At 41.1% G+C, this 17,962-nt stretch overlaps 1 protein-coding gene across 2 annotated transcripts in view; it reads right to left on the bottom strand.

Moving 5' to 3' along the window:
* Positions 1 to 1,075: 1,075 nt before the first annotated feature.
* Positions 1,076 to 17,962, bottom strand: part of LOC139467423 (uncharacterized) — a 46,135-nt gene continuing 29,248 nt past the window's right edge. For both annotated transcript variants that reach the window (XM_071248986.1, XM_071248987.1), the window contains exons 3-7: positions 16,594 to 16,847; positions 14,572 to 14,703; positions 13,348 to 14,193; positions 7,169 to 7,279; positions 1,076 to 3,447 (exon numbers count right to left, since the gene is read on the bottom strand). In XM_071248986.1, coding sequence (XP_071105087.1) covers positions 3,440 to 3,447; positions 7,169 to 7,279; positions 13,348 to 14,193; positions 14,572 to 14,703; positions 16,594 to 16,847 — 1,351 coding nt within the window. In that variant the 3' untranslated portion in view covers positions 1,076 to 3,439. The remainder of the gene's footprint in view (positions 3,448 to 7,168; positions 7,280 to 13,347; positions 14,194 to 14,571; positions 14,704 to 16,593; positions 16,848 to 17,962) is intronic.

Below are 17,962 nucleotides of genomic sequence, written 5' to 3'. Positions count from 1 at the left end.
CAAAGGGTAACCAAAGCATATGCACCGATATACCGACAGTAACAATAACAGCTGTTACTAGTTTTCTTCCTAAATAAATCATCTCCACAAAAGACTTTGTTTCTTGTCCTTAATTTGGTCAACAATTCATTGGAATATCACTCACTCACTCACTCACTACGTAATAAAATAGCAGCTGAATTCACTACCTTCAATATAGGTTACATTTCTACACTACATAATGCGTCTTCTCTATCTATCCACACATACCTGTGTGATCCCTCCCCTGTGGGATATCTAGGTAAGTCCGTTCACACCCAGGCCCGTGCTCGGTATTTATGTGCCGACACGTCACATACAAAGAGTCCACAAGTCAACCCTGTCTTGCTCGACAGATACTGTAGGCTTCTTAATTCCACACAACTTCCAGAGTCCACTTGCACAAAGATATCTTAGCGCTATGACCATCGTAAGCCTACGTCAAGACAATCAAGGGAGACAACTCAGTGTTGACGAGAGATTCAAATTTTAGTTTTCAGGCTACTTTAAGATGTATTGTTAGAACTATCAACACACTACCTAGAGAGTCATTTTAAAATCTTTCTGTGACCGACAATAGTTTCATTTGGACGTAGGCACTTCATTGCGGTACACTAGGTTATATATTGTGGTCAAGCTACACCTTAAAATTATCTCTAAATCTCAAACTTAATGGATTTCAATATCTACTCTTTATTGAGTATGATCTATTTATTAACTGTGATTTTCATCCTTCGCAGCAAATCGCAGTCAAAGAATATCAATGTGTTGACACGGATTGGCCACCGTTGTGCGAAATAATCCGTGATTATTATTTCTGAAATTGTAGAATTAATTTCTTTGGCTATGGGTTGCATATCATATCCTTAAAACTATCGGCTGAAGACACATCTGTCCCACGCACGCACGTGCACAGAGGAAAAGCTTGTTTTGAACTCTGAATGGGCTTACATTTTTTGTGTACTCATGAAGTAAGCCTTTTTGTTGTATATTTCACGTAAACAACCCTCCCTTCAAACAAACGAACACAAACAACACAAATTATTATATTGGTCGCAATGGTTTATTTCATGATATTAAAAAATAATAGAAAAATGTCGGTTTCGGGTATATGGGATAATGATGTACCCGAGGACAACCAGAATACTTTGATTAAATGCTGGGAATGGAAGGTATAATCTCAGTGGAGACCTATGTACAGGTGAGGATTGACGGATGTATACAGCTGAAGACAGCCGAGTCTGCAGCCGACGCACACCATTCAGACTATCCGTCATAGTGTTGTATATGGGTTACAGTGCTATGGGTAGGACTAGTTGTCACGATAGCTTAGTTAAATAGACTGGTACAATGCATACGTACATTGTCAGTGCAGATCTAAGGTATACGCGTATTTCATAAATTGGAATATACAGTAGTATGTGTATCTTGTGCCATAGACACACCAATACTCAAATCTATTTGACATGACATGTTTAAGTACATTTCTACGGAATACACTCTTTCAGAAAAAAAAATCACATCACCGAGTGAGTAGATATCTAACGCCTCTTTGAAACATTTCTCAGTTACAGTACGGCGTGAAGCAGATCATAGATCGTTACTGATGTGGTAAAACCCACCAGAATGGGCATGGGCATGGTGGTACAGCTCTTAAACTGTTTTCTCGAACACTCGACCAGCGGTTCCCGGTGGAACAAGGGACGCAACTCTTCACGACAAAGGGATATTGGTCGAGTGTCCAGCCCCTGCTGTGCACCATACGTCTAGTTTCACCCGATGTGACAGTCAAAAACATAATTAGAGTCATATGTCACTTTAGCACTATTGCACATTAACGTATACTGGGATACTACCATCACTTGGGCTCCTGAATTAGGTCATCTGGTGATGCTGACTTACATAGGATAGGCTGATCTGTAGATATTCGGGAGTATAACAATCATCGGTCAGATGGGTTGTATGAACCTGACAAAAAATATAGGGATGGGACATGGGCCCTAGATTGGTTGACAAATTTACATTGTATGTACAGGTTGTCAAATGGAAATGTACACACGCATCAACAAACAACCAATTTGAGTAATTATGCAACACGGATTTGATGAACAATTGAAACAAACTTAACCAGCATTAATGGAAGACGGTTTCTCATTACATCAAAAAATAATAGCTTTTGTCGTGGTTATCAAGTCAACGTCATTTTGACTATTTTTAGAAGGGTGGCGAAATGCCTCATTCGTTAGCACTCGCCCCTTTCCGTAACCTGCTATTCGGCTTGTCCCGGAATAACACGAGTTGGACACGAAAGGAAATGCCTTTTACCGGCCAAGATAGAAAGTTGTATTCTAAAGCCGTGACTTCGAAAATCAAACCAGACAACCATGGTGTTTCCACGTCCAGTTAAATAGCAAATACGTAATGTACAAACAATTTCCAAATAATAACATCTGGTTCTCTATTTGACTGCAGTCAAATACAACAATGATTTCTATACGAATGTGATAAATAACTTCATGGACATATACATATATATATGTTACTATTGTCAAACATTACATCATTACGTATCATCTTTTCCAAAGAACGTCGTTCAGTTGACACACGGCAACAAATCAACTAATTGACTTTTTGTGAAACTACTTTTGATTTTTGCGGGCTTCTATGGACCATAGCTTCCCTCAATACAATGAACTTACATCTTAATATAAAGTTACAGCCAACGTGATGATTGCACATCTTTCACGTCAACTGCACCATCAATTTGTACGCCATAACAACATAACACCGTTACGTGCCACTTTGAATAATTTCGAAAATGGGAACTTCTCATTTCGGTAAATGTGAACCGATGACTGATATTCGTCGTAGATGTAAAAGTGTTTTTTTTCTGTGACGGTCGTCGTATGGAGAGACTGACTCAGAACAATGGACCAGGGTTGTTTTTTTATATAGATGGGCAAGCTTGTTTTCATGATATAGTTTTTATTTGGAATAAAGCATTAGTGACCAATTGTGGTAGTTTACATTTTTTATATATATTTGTGAACCGACACATTTTCTTCGCACATTCCAAACTGACATTCTCCATTAATGTGTATTCTAACCATACAGGGAGAGAGTAAGATAGCTCCATGTATAACCTATGTAGTCCCCTCAGGAAACCACCTTGTCCTCGTCTTCACATTTCCGCTGTTTTCAATCTGTGAAGCACGCTTTCTTTGAAGCGTTATGTCACCATCCAGTGCTGGGACCAGAAACAGCCAATCAATTCCGTTCGTTCTCACATTGTTGCCAGGCAACCATGTCGTCCCTGTAACGGGACACTTTTCCCAATGACAACATCATTTATAGATGTGGGTCACGTGATATCGGCAACAGCTGCCTTGCAACACTCCGTGCTGCCAGATAACTGGAGGGCTTAATAACCTGCAACATACAACATTAATTTTGTTTACAATGACAGTAAAAGGCGTAATGAGAATTCCTGAAATAATACACAATCTAAGCAACACGCACTTAATCGTATGACATTTTCATTTTCTTGCATAAATCTACATTTATTTATAATTTTATTAAATATTTTTAATCCGTTGTCATAGAAACAAAACGCAAATAATATGGAGTCGTTTCATTTGTTTCGAAAGTAGGTTATATGTTTCGCCTGCTAACGTATGTGTTGCGGAGATGGGGTTATTACAGATCAAAGGAATTCTCTAAAAGGAGTCGTTGGACAGGACCGAATTATCTGTTTACACTCTTTGATGTCATGTTGTTGTCATGATTCAGTAAACAAGTCTGGATTTCGGACACAAATACTGCGTCTCGACACTGATTGATATACGGAGCAAATTATTGCGATCTGACCGCTGAATGATGGCAGTATCTGGCTATTGTTTCCCCAGGTCTGCATTTCGCTGAAACCTGATCACACATTCACACATTTCACACGAATATTTTTGCAAATTAAGGATCTTAAAAATAAACAATATTCCTTCCTGAAGAATGAATGTATTGACAAGAAACGAACAAAAAGGATTGAAGAATCGAATATTTAAAAAAAAAGGAAGTGGGAAATATGCGGATAAATATTGTCCGATCATTGTCAAGAAGGAACGGGTTTGAGACAAGTCAACAAAGAGCGTAGTTGGGTTCATTCATAAAATATTGACGTCCAAATGTTAAATAGCATACTTGGTGGAAGGTTATAATGGACTTTAACAGCATTTTAAAAATATTGAATAAAATGCAATAAAAATATGAGTGGGTGAGTATGGTTTTATAATACGCCGCTTTTAGCAATATTTCAGCAATATCACGGCGGGGGACACCAGAAATGGGCTTCACACATTGTACCCATGTCGGGAATCGAACCCGGGTCTTCGACGTGACGTGCAAACGCTTTAACCACTAGGCTACCCGACTGCCCCCAATACAAATATGACTATATTTTTATAGCAATGTTTTAGTTGAAGAAAGGACATATTTCTATGATGTTCATGAATAATTTTCATTAGTACAATACTCTATTTCACTGCAACAGACAACAATTACTCATCGTCTGCCATCTGTCAACCTGTCTATTAAATTCACATTGTATATACGCTCTCATTATTTTGGGAGTGGAACGACATTTTTGAAATACCCTAGGCTTTCATATATCGTGACTTACATAACAAAATACTTACATGAAACTGGGGCACTGTATGAAATAAAGCTACACGGTTCTTTTTAAGAGATTTAAATCGACCTTTTATCATGAAATTCTTTAATCCTTCGGACTCAAAGAAGAACTGTAGGCAGTCACGTCAGTGTAAATATGGCGGTCTCGCGTACCTTTATGTACCACCTAGTTTCGCCCTTTCACTGTCTGTGTTGGAAGGAGCAGTGAGCGAGCGGCTTCTTTTGTCCCCCGCTCTCTTGACACCCGTGTAGGGTGACAGAATGCATGCAGCCATACACACAACACGTACATCGCCATAACCGAAATACCTACTCAATTCACATTTCACAACATAGCAACTACATTCAAGGAAGATTCACCTTCTCACCCAACTTATTCTGATCTTTCCGCGGTATTTACTTTCCGATATGCATAACCATGAAATAAGGTAACTCGAATAAACAATAACCAAAACGTAGAAATGGTCTTAATTATTATGAGGGAGGAAGCAAAAATAGAAATGGGCGAAAACATGACTGTCCTGATCAGACGTTCAAATGCATCTGAGTTCGTGACCTGCGCGCCGTGTTGCTTGGCAACAGGTTGGTCAAGTTGGGTATGACCAGACGTTGGTCAGGGCAGGGTTTGGGTCGTGATAAAGCTTGACTTTTGTTTCAGGGAATGATTTGTTGGACCAGGTATGACGAGAGCAGCTCCTCTGTACAGGACAGATGATAGATTTATTGTCGGGCTTGTTTAGCCCTCCCCACAGGACGTCGACAGTCGCTGCGGTTGCTGGGGAATGTTGGCAAAATAGGGCAGGGTCGGTGGAGGATACATTTGTTTGAAGGTGAATACAATTCGGTATTGCCAAGCGGTAAATCTCAGACTTTGATCATTGGGAATGGGAATCTCCACCTTGAGTTTCATGATATATGGTTAAGCACCAGTACCTACATGACACTTTTGTGCAGTGGATCCTTAAACACATACATGTATGGATTTTCGTGCAGAAGAAACTTCAGAAATGAATACTTGTAGCCAAATAGATGTACAGTAAAACAGTTGTCGAATATTTCGTAGTTCGTAGTCTGTCTCCGAGAAAGTTGAGAATAAATTTAGAAAATAAGTAGTCTAAAGTTGGTAAGTGTAAACTAATTAAGAATTGTTCTAGGTTCCATTTGGATTTTATGTTTTATTTTTCGTAGCTACATATTTTTAAATACGATACGTTTAGTTCTGGGACTAAATGTAGGTCTACCGACGTCGTGACGCGCGGGGTGTTATGGCCGAAATTCACGAGGACTCACTGAACAGAAGTTATTTTCATCCTCACCCACTTCGTTTAGTTTGTTTTCATGCAAGAGTGATAGAACTTGTTCCTGGATAAACCTTCACTTTAGTCGAAAAACACTCCAACGACTAACCGTGTAATACTTTCAATATGTAAACACTTTACATTTCGTTACATACACGAAAGGTAAACTAAACAGCTTTGTCTATTGAGGTCAACACCCGCTTCTCTCCCGCTTATTCAGAGAGCATCTAAACTTTCCCGAAAATTGTATCTGTGGTTTATTAGGTCATTTGACACGCTAGATGCCTTGCATACTTCAATCTGGGGAAGGGGGGTGTAGATCTACCCAGAGTGGCTTCACCAGGCAGCGGGGTGTGAACTGTTATTGGCTAATGACACAGCTGCGCGCACCTATGTTAACAGTGGTGTGGAACCAGTGTTCTATATACAATGTATAGGAGGAGGCGCTTGGTTATGTGAAGAGGTCCTTGACACGACCATACAGTAATTGGAAGTCGGTTAATGGGCAGACATCATTTTCCCTTGAGAAACCAGCGAATATAACAGACAAAACTTTAATCAAGTCATCTATAATCATGTGAATCTCACCTGAGGGCTTATATGATCAGACAAACATTCAAATTATGGTTTTCTGTATGTGGTTAGGCTCAGACCCCTGTAATTCCATACACTCCAACCGTGTTTTACCCATGTCAGTAATACCGTACACATTCAATGATTTCACATGAAGTAGGACCCAATAAGCACCATTTTCGGTTTTCGCACATAACCCGATATATGGAAAGTTGTTGCTTTGAGGCGCCCTGAAGAATCGACATCGGATTTCGGATTTGCGCGTGTTATTGGGTATTTGATCCCAGGAAATATCATTTGGAACCGGCAATGATACAATGGATGAACGGATTTGCTTCCCTGATAACTGAACACGAATGGTCAGCAGAATGTGGAGAGTAAAGCATCAAAGTTTTTCTGATAAATACTGCGTATAAAAAACTTATATAATGTGCGGAATCAACTTCGAATGGCACGTGCTTTTTTCGGATTGAAAACCCAATAAAAAGTCCAGAAGATTTCCGGAATCCAATCCCATTTAACAACGTTTTTTAACCAATCAAATTGCGGCACACACTCCCATTCATTTTAGAGCGCAATAACGGGGGACAACCTACCTGAGAAATCTCCTCTTGGACCGGGGGAGACAGGTGGGCTTTCCACCCCTTCGTCGTCAGACCCTATGTAGTTATCCAAGAACTGGAACGCCTCAGCCGTCACCTGGTTCCCTGAAGCAGAAATCATTGTACATACATATCATATTCATAAACGATATTTTGAAATATCTTAAGGAAATTACATGCTTTTGTCATGATTATCATAGTACATATATTTGTCTTGATGTTTTAACTTTATCTATCTAGTTTCAAGTAGTTTGTTTCACATTGAGTGTTCTATTTACCTTGATCTCTTACTGCGAGTATTTTTAATAAATGAATATACCGTTAGCGTCGTTACATGGCTGAAATATTGCCGATGCGACGTTAGAGATTGACTCACTCTCTCAGTCACAATACTGGGGCGGTGGAGACTGGGACCAGTTTGACCAAGGCTCCATTTCAACATGGTGCGGTGATATTTCTGCAATACTTTGGAAAGTGGCGTAAAACTACACTCATTCATTACCCTCAAAGAATAAGCAGGCAAGCTAGGTTTTATTCCGCAAATTGTCAGCTGTATATAGCGGGGACTCCAGCAGGTAACGGTACCTTGATTATCATTCTGTGCACATGTTATATACAGTGAAACCTCGTTTATCCAGATGGTAAAATATACAATAACACTACCAAGATCAGCAGATAACCCAATAAACGGGTCAAAGGTAATGAGTTATGTCCCTTTGTGCATATTTCCCGATTGCGACCGTCCAGGAGACGGGCTGTGAGGAGCTTTTGGCAATATTCCAGCAATATCACGGCGGGGGACACCAGAAATGGGCTTCACACATTGTAACCATGTCGGGAATCGAACCTGGGTCTTCGGCGTGACGAGCGAACGCTTTAACCACGAGGCTACCCTACCTCCCCTCAAAGGGAGTCCTGGTCCTGGCGTAAATGTCTTAGTCGGCAATTCTTAGTTATGTTACAGTAAAAGAAATTTCGCTTGCCTGAACAATAAGAGAAATATAGATTTTCAATCCTGCTGCTTTCCTTTTGTGTGAACGGACTGTCTTTAAAACTGCTTTCTGGGGTCCTTTAAACAAGGTGAATCATTAATTACACACACTCCGTCCTGTCCTTCCCCGTGATTGTCGAGGGCACACGCGTATGCCTAATTCACAAAATCAGCACAGCAACATGACTTTATATCGATCAAGTATTTCTTTGCTAGAACGACACAGCAAAGTGCAACCGCGGTCCTACTCTACCATATGCCATTAAGATATGTGCATTTTTCAAAGCGAGGTGAGTTTAAATGGGGTTTAACGTTGCGTTCAAGATAATTGCACCTATATAGGGACGTGCATGCACGTGTGTGTGACCAATCTTAAACAGCTGGCACACTGAAATAACAATACGCAGTTTAACACATGAGTATACTGACATCGAGCCTACTAGTCTTTATTTTTCCCCTTAAGGTGCCGAGCGCCACTCAGGGTAACAACAAGTACTATATTTTGGTATGACGCGGCCGAGGATCGAACCCCGACCTTCCGTAGTCCGGGCAGACGTTACATGTCTCAGACCACGGAGGCGGTTCCCATTTGGTGAGGACGGTAAAAAATACGATGACACAAGTCTCGTTATACTAGTGTGCCAGGGATAGTTTACTCTTTACATTTGAGTGCAATTAGGCAAATTCGTGTCTACCCACGCAATAGTCCTAACGTGGCTCACGTTTAGTTAAAGCATATCGATGCTAAAAATACAACATTTCGGATACGACAATAGCAGTGGGTATTGTCATAGACTTGCCACATGGTTTAGAAGAACACATTATATAAACAAATCACGAACGAGTCATTACGGATTCAGATTTCGGGCAGGAAGACAGCTGAGGGATACATGAAACCAATGTCAAATATGGAGATTCAACTGTATCAAGTATCAGCGTAAATGGCATACGTTACGTTGTTTGGGGAATATGACAATTTAAGGCAGAAGTGAGTTCAAAGGGGGTCTCTTGTATGGACCAATTAGGGTTAAATATTGACCAATCAGAGCGCTCTTTGCCAGCTTCGCGCAATGTCGTGTAAACTTGAACCCACGATGGTGTTTGCTGTACACACAGGTAATGTGGAATAAGCGTCAGGTAACGTTTAAAGTTGACAAGAATTCCCAAATCTTTAACATTGGGTAAAAAGTGAAAAAGTGAAAACGTGAAATGTTAGAAAAGATTCCACGTGGTAACTGACGGAGTTTTGACAGCTGTAAGCCAAGCAGAACATACGCACAGTATCCCTCAGGTAGTTTCTTTTGTCATGGTGTCTAAACAAAGAAACTGACATCTTTATATTTGTCATATTTGTACGCGGTATTAACGCTGGCAATAATTTAACTCCATGGAGAAAATAACTGTGATGATTACTTTGAGTAATACGCCCCAAAAAAAGAATGTCGATTATGTACGCGATAGTGCTTGGCAGATTGATCATTCGACCTGTACACAACACACTGGTAGTCACAACAGACCAGACGACACTTCTTCATGCTGTATTTAGAATTGTTATATCTTTCAAACTGCTGTCTATCTTTAATAGGGGTTTAGTATGGCCACACCCGTATTACGTCACATAAGGCAAGGTAGAATATAAAAAAAAAGTTTGTTTGAATTTAAATTAGGTTCCTTTTAAATCACTTATAATAATTATTCAACCTGCTCTAACATAATATAATATTTGAAATATTATACTTTCTCCTTTGATGGAATATGTTTGTTTGTTTGTTTGTTGTTTAACGCCGCACTCAGCAATATTCCAGCTATATGATGGCGGTCTGTAACTAATCGAGTCTGGACCAAACAATCCAGTGATTGACATCATGAGTACCTATCCACGCAATTGGGATCAATGACATGCATCAACCAAGTCAGCGAGGAGCCTGACCACCCGATCTCGTTAGTCGCCTTTTACGACAAGCATAGTCACCTTTTACGACAAGCATAGTCACCTTTTACGGCAAGCATGGGTCGCTGAAGACCTATTCTACATCAAAACAAAAACAACAACAACAAAAAACAAACATATTTCATCAAAGGAGAAAGTATAATATTTCAAATATTATTATGTTAGAGCAGGTTGAATACAATCTGCTATTGTTTCACAATCTTAAATATGTCCTTATAATTATGATAGTTAACTGTGTGCGGTATAAATACACTAAACGTGAAACTTAACGGTAAACTGCCTATGGCAATGCGTAGTACTATAAAGTCTCACATACCGGCATGGTAAGGAGATTTATACAGTACACAATGACAGAAGGAGTATAATGTAGGGACAGTCCGCTATTCATGAATGGCGTTTCAAAACCTGTTGGTAAATGTAAGTTTTATCACCTTCCCATATAACATTTCGTTATAACGCCCTGGGCAGTACTCCAAGTTTGGGAACGCCCGTCCCATCGCTAATTTAATCTCAATAGCAGACACAGCTATAAGCCACACGTTTCATAAACCCACAGATGTATCGGTGATAAAAACAAAAGCAATTTATTACAGCAATAGCTCCTATCGATCATGAGTAACCGTCCCACCTCAGATGATCAGCGTGTATTGATGTATTTGTTTGTGAATCCTGGGCGTGGTTGTCGGACAACTATGGGTTTAGTGAGCCTTGCAATTCCCGTCGCTTAAATTACGGCCTGTGTAAGTTAAACACGGATTGTCCCTACAGTACACAAAATACCGATACGGAGGGGAGACAACTGCAACTGTTTTCAGACAATGTGTAATTATACCCCTCCACACTGCCTCCATACCGAAATGGCGAGTTTATTTATCTGTTCAAATATCGCATGAAGATCGTGTTTTTGTCAGTGATCGGTATATTTAACAAAGTCCTAGGTTTGTGGGGATGTGTCCCCATGTCAACTCGATGTGAATAGGGTTTTGGAATCTGAGCTATGAGCATATGGAATACCTTATTTCCAATATTTGTCTAGAACATTGTTTAGTGTTTGTATAGTGGAGCAAAAACATAAAAAAGGAAACAATTAATATTTAGGGATAGGCATATCGACACCATCACAGCTACAGCCATTTACATGCCCACAAAACGTCGGCCTTAATGTCAAAGTAATGACATGTTCCACAGGTTATCTTCATCAACATTCAGTATTAGAAAAGTCAACTTGATCGATTATTTCAACTTGATCATTATGATATTACTGTTTGTACTGATACATTTAGGACTTGTCAATTTATCTTGTGGGGATAAATAAACTGTAATCGATAATGTTCGGCAAATAATATGATCTGAATTCAGCAAGCAGTTGAGATCTATGGCACAGAGTTAGGTAAGTCGAGATAGATGGCATTGTGTTAGACATGTCGAAATAGAAGGTGTAGTGTTAGACAAGTCGAGATAGATGGTGTAGTGTTAGGCAAGTCGAGATAGATGGTGTAGTGTTAGGCAAGTCGAGATAGATGGTGTAGTGTTAGGCAAGTCGAGATAGATGGTGTAGTGTTAGGCAAGTCGAGACAGATGGTGAAGTGTTAGGCAAGTCGAGATAGATGGTGTAGTGTTAGGCAAGTCGAGATAGATGGTGTAGTGTTAGGCAAGTCGAGATAGATGGTGAAGTGTTAGACAAGTCGAGATAGATGGTGTAGTGTTAGGCAAGTCGAGATAGATGGTGAAGTGTTAGGCAAGTCGAGATAGATGGTGTAGTGTTAGGCAAGTCGAGATAGATGGTGTAGTGTTATGCAAGACGAGATAGATGGTGTAGCGTTAGACAAGTCGGGATAGATGGCATTGTGTTAGACAAATCGATATAGATGGTGTAGTGTTAGGCTAGTCGAGATAGATGGTGAAGTGTTAGGCAAGTAGAGATAGATGGTGTAGTGTTAGACAAGTCGGGATAGATGGCATTGTGTTAGACAAATCGATATAGATGGTGTAGTGTTAGGCAAGTCGAGATAGATGGTGTAGTGTAAGGCAAGTCGAGATAGATGGTGTAGTGTTAGGCAAGTCGAGATAGATGGTGTAGTGTTAGGCAAGTCGACAGGGAGCTAAAAAATTGATCAGGGATACACCACACAGTGATACTAACAGAAAAACGGAAACGGAAACAACCTCATGTATTGAGCAGACATTGAAGCCGTGTTTGTCAACAGGAGCTCACATCCCATGTGTTGTATGTCAGGAATGCAGTGAGATGTCGACTAGGTAAGTGATTCTGAAACACCTGAGTGACGCCGCAGCTATCTACTTATTCATCTCCTTGAGCCACATCCACGTTCAAGGTAAACAGTTCAACCTTTTTATACCTGCCCTGTGCCAGGTGGGCTTAAACATAACGGTACATAGAGGGCACTCTAAGTCAGATGAACTCGACCCCAATCCCGTTCACTTTTTGTAAATAAATGTTTAAAGCAGCACGCGGGACGCGGACGCTCTGTTAGTCATCCGAGGGTATCCTTTGATATTAACTTCTCCGTTGATATGAATTAAAATAACTTACATTAATGTCACTTAATCTTTGAATATGGTTGAAAGCGAAATAGCATCGTTACGTCAAACATTTAAAGGGACTGAAGGTTTTACATTTATGAATATGACTAACGCCCCTAATGTCCCCATCAACACGACAAAACATACGAGATCTCCCAACCAACATGAGAAACAAACTACTATACACCTTTAGATCCGAGATGTCCCAACCAACATGAGAAACAAACAACTATATACCTGTTGGTCCGAGATGTCCCAACCAACATGAGAAACAAACAACTCTATACCTGTTGGTCCGAGATTTCACAACCAACATGAGAAACAAACAACTCTATACCTGTTGGTCCGAGATGTCCCAACCAACATGAGAAACAAACAACTATATACCTGTTGGTCCGAGATGTCCCAACCAACATGAGAAACAAACAACTATATACCTGTTGTTCCGAGATTTCACAACTAACATGAGAAACAAACAACTTTATACCTGTTGGTTCGAGATGTCCCAACCAACATGAGAAACAAACAACTATATACCTGTTGATCCGAGATGTCCCAACCAACATGAGAAACAAACAACTATATACCTGTTGGTCCGAGATGTCCCAACCAACATGAGAAACAAACAACTATATACCTGTTGTTCCGAGATTTCACAACTAACATGAGAAACAAACTACTATATACCTGTAGGTCCGAGGTCCTCCGACTGTGTGGCGCTGAGGGGTGGATGAAGACTGCCATCAACGGAGTCCAGTCTCTCCCCCGTCACCGGATGTTTCCGCTCCCGTGTCCCGGATGTGATGTGGATCGAGCTGTCTGACACATTCACTGGAACAGATGCCGTCACATCGTCCACACGTGTGCTCGTGCGTTCCACGTGACCTGACTTGACTTGACTGGCACTAGAAGCTACACTCTCTGTTCTGATGGCACTCGCCCTCCGAGAGTCTCCCGTCCCCTCGGTTTTTTCTATAATCATTTCCTCCATCCGGGCTACTATTGGGTTCTCATAGGCCTCGTCTCTGTGTATTCCAAGTTTATTCGGAACTGCATACACAGACCCCTCGTGCGTATAATGGTCTGTTATAACCTCGGTTTCTACAGGTTTGGGTTTTTGCTTTTCATCATCTGTTTTATTATAAAGGGGTCTTGTTCCCTTTCCTTTCTTATCCTGCAACTTCATGCTGTCTGTAGCGGGAGGCTGGGAAACTGCTGATGGAGGCACTCTCACGGGAGCTTTATTCTCGAAAGCTGGATTGTCATATGCTCCTGCCCTCAAAGAATCTAAAGATTGTGATTTTTGTTGCGAAACTTTCACATGACCCGCTGAACTTGGCCTGGAATGCTGGTCGCTTCTAGATTTGTCACTGGTTGACTGATGCGAGTGACCAGAATGTCTTTTAGAGTTATCCCTCTTGTCCCTGGGTCGACCACTGAGGTCACTGTGCGACCTGTTTACCTTCTTGCTGTCTCTATGATGGCGCTCGGCGGAGTTGCGGTTAATGAGGCGTGACCGCGAGTGGGTCAAATCTAAAATCAACCACATTATTGTTATGCCTTACATAAAATGATACCTGTTGACCAAAATATCACACTTCCTCTAACAAACGGTCTTTTATCTAAGCAAACTGTTACTAAGAACAAGTCACCAGTGAATGGACAAGCACAAACACCATCGTCTAGTAACCTTAAAGAAACCTATATCACCAATATATTATATACAAAAGACAGATGAGGTCTTCAAGTTCAAATTTCTGTTAGATCTACAGATATATATGTATCATGAGACCTTTTTTTAAATTTCTATGTTAGTTCAAGTTCTATCATGCTTTATATATAACGATGAACAATGTTAAATGCTAATAGATAAGGGTTCAATCATTCTGCAAAATAGTCGTATTAACTCACCGTTATATTCATATATACTTATAACACCAGGTGCTCTGGATGTGTCCACAACTTCATAGACAGGGGTCAGTTGCTGACTGTGGTATATCCTCACATTGCCCTGGTACACTGCATGGCCCGGAGGCGGGTGTCCTGTAAGTGGTAAACATCATCATGATCATCATCATGGTCATCGTCATCAATACCACCACCGCCATGATGACCAACGCCACCCTAATCGTTCCACACGGATCCAATGAAGAATTCTCACAGTCACCACAAGAATCGTTGAAAGAATATTGACCACAAACACCAAGGACGTGAAGTTTCAATAGTCAAAATTCAATCATGAATTTTGTAAAGCAATTCCGAGCAGCAGCCGATGCCAATAAAACAATTTGAAAACATATCTCATCATTTACCCGAAGCACGTGTAAATTTACTTTAAAATGAAGTTTGCTTTATAAAAGTTGATATGGAAATACATACTGACTTGACCACAAACTCTTCCTTCCCGAGTTAGAACTACAATGTGAGGCGAAAGTTAAGGGACTTACTTCTAAACCAGATAAAACGAAACTGTTGTGATAGCGTGGGAAAAGGGCTGAAGTCGTTATAAATGTCAATTTGCCCACATTTCTTTGGTTTACGAAATGAATAAAGCGTTTGTGATCACGTCTAAAATAAACGACTTTCAAAACATACCCATGCATGCAAGAAAGGATTTTGGAGAAACATTTCCTGTTATTGGGTAACGTAGTGTTTTAAAAAGGCTGTATGTGTTTGCTGCTGATCGTGCCTATTGGCGTTACATGTGAAGCAGCGTTAGTAAGACACTACAGCTCGATCTTTTAGCAGTCGTCATGTTTGTTGTATCTGTACAAATGTTGACATGTAAACTTGTTCGTCTTAACCACATCGTCCTTTGGGGTTTACATATTTGACGTTGCCTCAACTCGCCAGAAACAGACGGCATTTCTGCGTTTCAGTGCGAAAACACTTTTGACATTCAAAGTTTACATACTTCTCTGAGAATGTCATCATAGGCTTTTGCTCTACAAATGCATACAGAGGGAGGTTGTATGGTTAAAGTTTAAATCTCTCGATTACTTGATGGAATGAGTCACTGACAGCCCCTGACGGGTTGTGTAGGGAACACTGGTGTATTGTCCTATAATTAAATACTTAACGTACAACAGGGCATTGTAGACTTTCATTTTCGGGTATAATGCACGTCAACATGGGGGCGTTTCACAGCATGTATTGTACTGTTCACATTGAACACGTGGCCCGCAACAATGTGTTTGGACGAAGCAGGGCGGAACTGGGGTCAGAAAGTCCTACACCTAAACGAGACTTTGTCCTGTAAGATGTCAGCGTTTCAACATGCTTCAAGTCGGAGACCTGTGTTTACGTTACACACATACTTGTTCCTTGTTACCCCAAACAAATACAGCCACTGTTACAAGAAAACGTTTATTATATATCAGCTCCGAGTACCCATTATAGTTATTACATTGTTCATGTAAATTTATAAAAGTCATTTTTGCTCACTGTCCACGTCCAACTATAAGGTAAGGAAATGTGAAATAATGTCAAGATGGCAAAAGAGGTGGATAGATCGGGAGTTCCACGGTAATTATTGTACTGCCAGTGACACCAGTGCCCACCAGCGCAAGCCAACTCACTGACCTTGATCATTTTGAACGCGCGTTATTTTGGACAAAGACACATTCTTCTTCAAGCAATCCAATCACATTCCTGTGCAATCAAAGCTGTTATTCCGTTTGTTATCACAAATATAATCCCACTCACGAGATTCAGCGTAGATAATGATAAAAATATATATTCCGGGGAACCTGCGTTGAGAAACGATTACAGTGACACTCCGTTAATCCGGATCCCTGCTAGCCGGATTGATACCGTGTCTCATACATACCACCATACAAAGAAACATTTCTCAGACCTCATTATTTGTAAATTCAAAAACATATAACCAGATGCGGAATACCTTGTTTCTCCGTATTTTGAGTTTCAACCAACCTTGCAAACGTAGTTCTGAAGCTGACCTCTGAACCCCGGGTTCCACTCTATATTTGGGGTTTGGTCTGCCGTAGTACATCCCCTGATTGGGGGCTGCTTGGTACACCGCAGGGGCCTCCACCCACAAGCCATTCCCCACCTTAGGAAGGCCCCTGGGGTCAATGTGACTGAGTGTTGAGTGTTGACTTTGGTGCCCAGAGTCCGGGGTAAGATGGTGGAACTTCTTCTCATGTCTCTTCTTCTTCCTCTTGGACCTGTTAGGTGTTAGAAGATCAAGCAATGTTATTTTGGTCGGCATGACGTTGGTATAGGCTACAGGTCCAAACACAAGTACGTCTCTGTGTTTTGTGAAACTATTTGCTGTCAAATCTTATATAGTGAATGTCGCCACCTACACACCACTTACCACATTCTACTGGCGTTGCTGGTAGACTGGCTGTAGACACACCCGCTCTATACCTGGGTGTACTGTGGGTTACTACCTACGTGTGATGACAATAGTGAGAACCTGTTTGGGATTTAAGGACGTGGGTAGGTCTGATTCATCACAGTTGCATGGCCAGGACGATTAGATAGGAGCAATTTCAGAACAATCTGTGAAGCTTCAGTAGCTCTCTGTGTTTGTCACGGACTGCTGGATGAAAGATATGACACACACTCACTCATAGGTCGACAAACGAACTACCACACTTAAAATTCATAGATTTGGCATGCCTGTGTCGACTGTTTCCATATGCGCCTAAACAGATGACCCTTGGGCTTGAGGAATACCTTCAGATGACCCCCTAGACAGCAGACCCTTGGGCTTGAGGAATACCTTCAGATGACCCCCTAGACAGTTGATCCTGTGGCTTGAGGAGTACTTTCAGATGTCCCCTAAACAGTTGACCCTGGGGCTTGAGGAATACCTTCAGATGTCTCCCTAAACAGTTGACACTGGGGCTTGAGGAATACTTTCAGATGTCCCCTTAAACAGTTGACCCTGGGGCTTGTGGAATACTTTCTGATGACCCCCTACATAGTTGACCCTGGGGTTTAAGGAAAACTTTCGGATGCCCCCTACACAGTAGACCCTGGGGCTTGAGGAATACCTTCAGATGTCCCCCTAAACAGTTGACCCTGGGGTATAAGGAAAACTTTCAGATGCCCCCTACACAGTAGACCCTGGGGCTTGAGGAATACCTTCAGATGTACCCCTAAACAGCTGACCCTGGGGCTTGAGGAATACCTTCAGATGCCCCCTACACAGTTGACCCTGGGACTTGAGGAATACTTTCAGATGTCCCCCTAAACAGCTGACCCTGGGGCTTGAGGAATATTTTCAGATGACCCTACATAAGCAGACCCTGGGGCTTGAGGAATACTTTCA

Source organism: Haliotis cracherodii, unplaced genomic scaffold, assembly GCF_022045235.1.
Source record: "Haliotis cracherodii isolate W230 unplaced genomic scaffold, xgHalCrac1.p SCAF_2, whole genome shotgun sequence".
Lineage (NCBI taxonomy): Eukaryota > Metazoa > Mollusca > Gastropoda > Lepetellida > Haliotidae > Haliotis > Haliotis cracherodii.
This window is presented reverse-complemented; position numbering and strand designations above follow the sequence as displayed.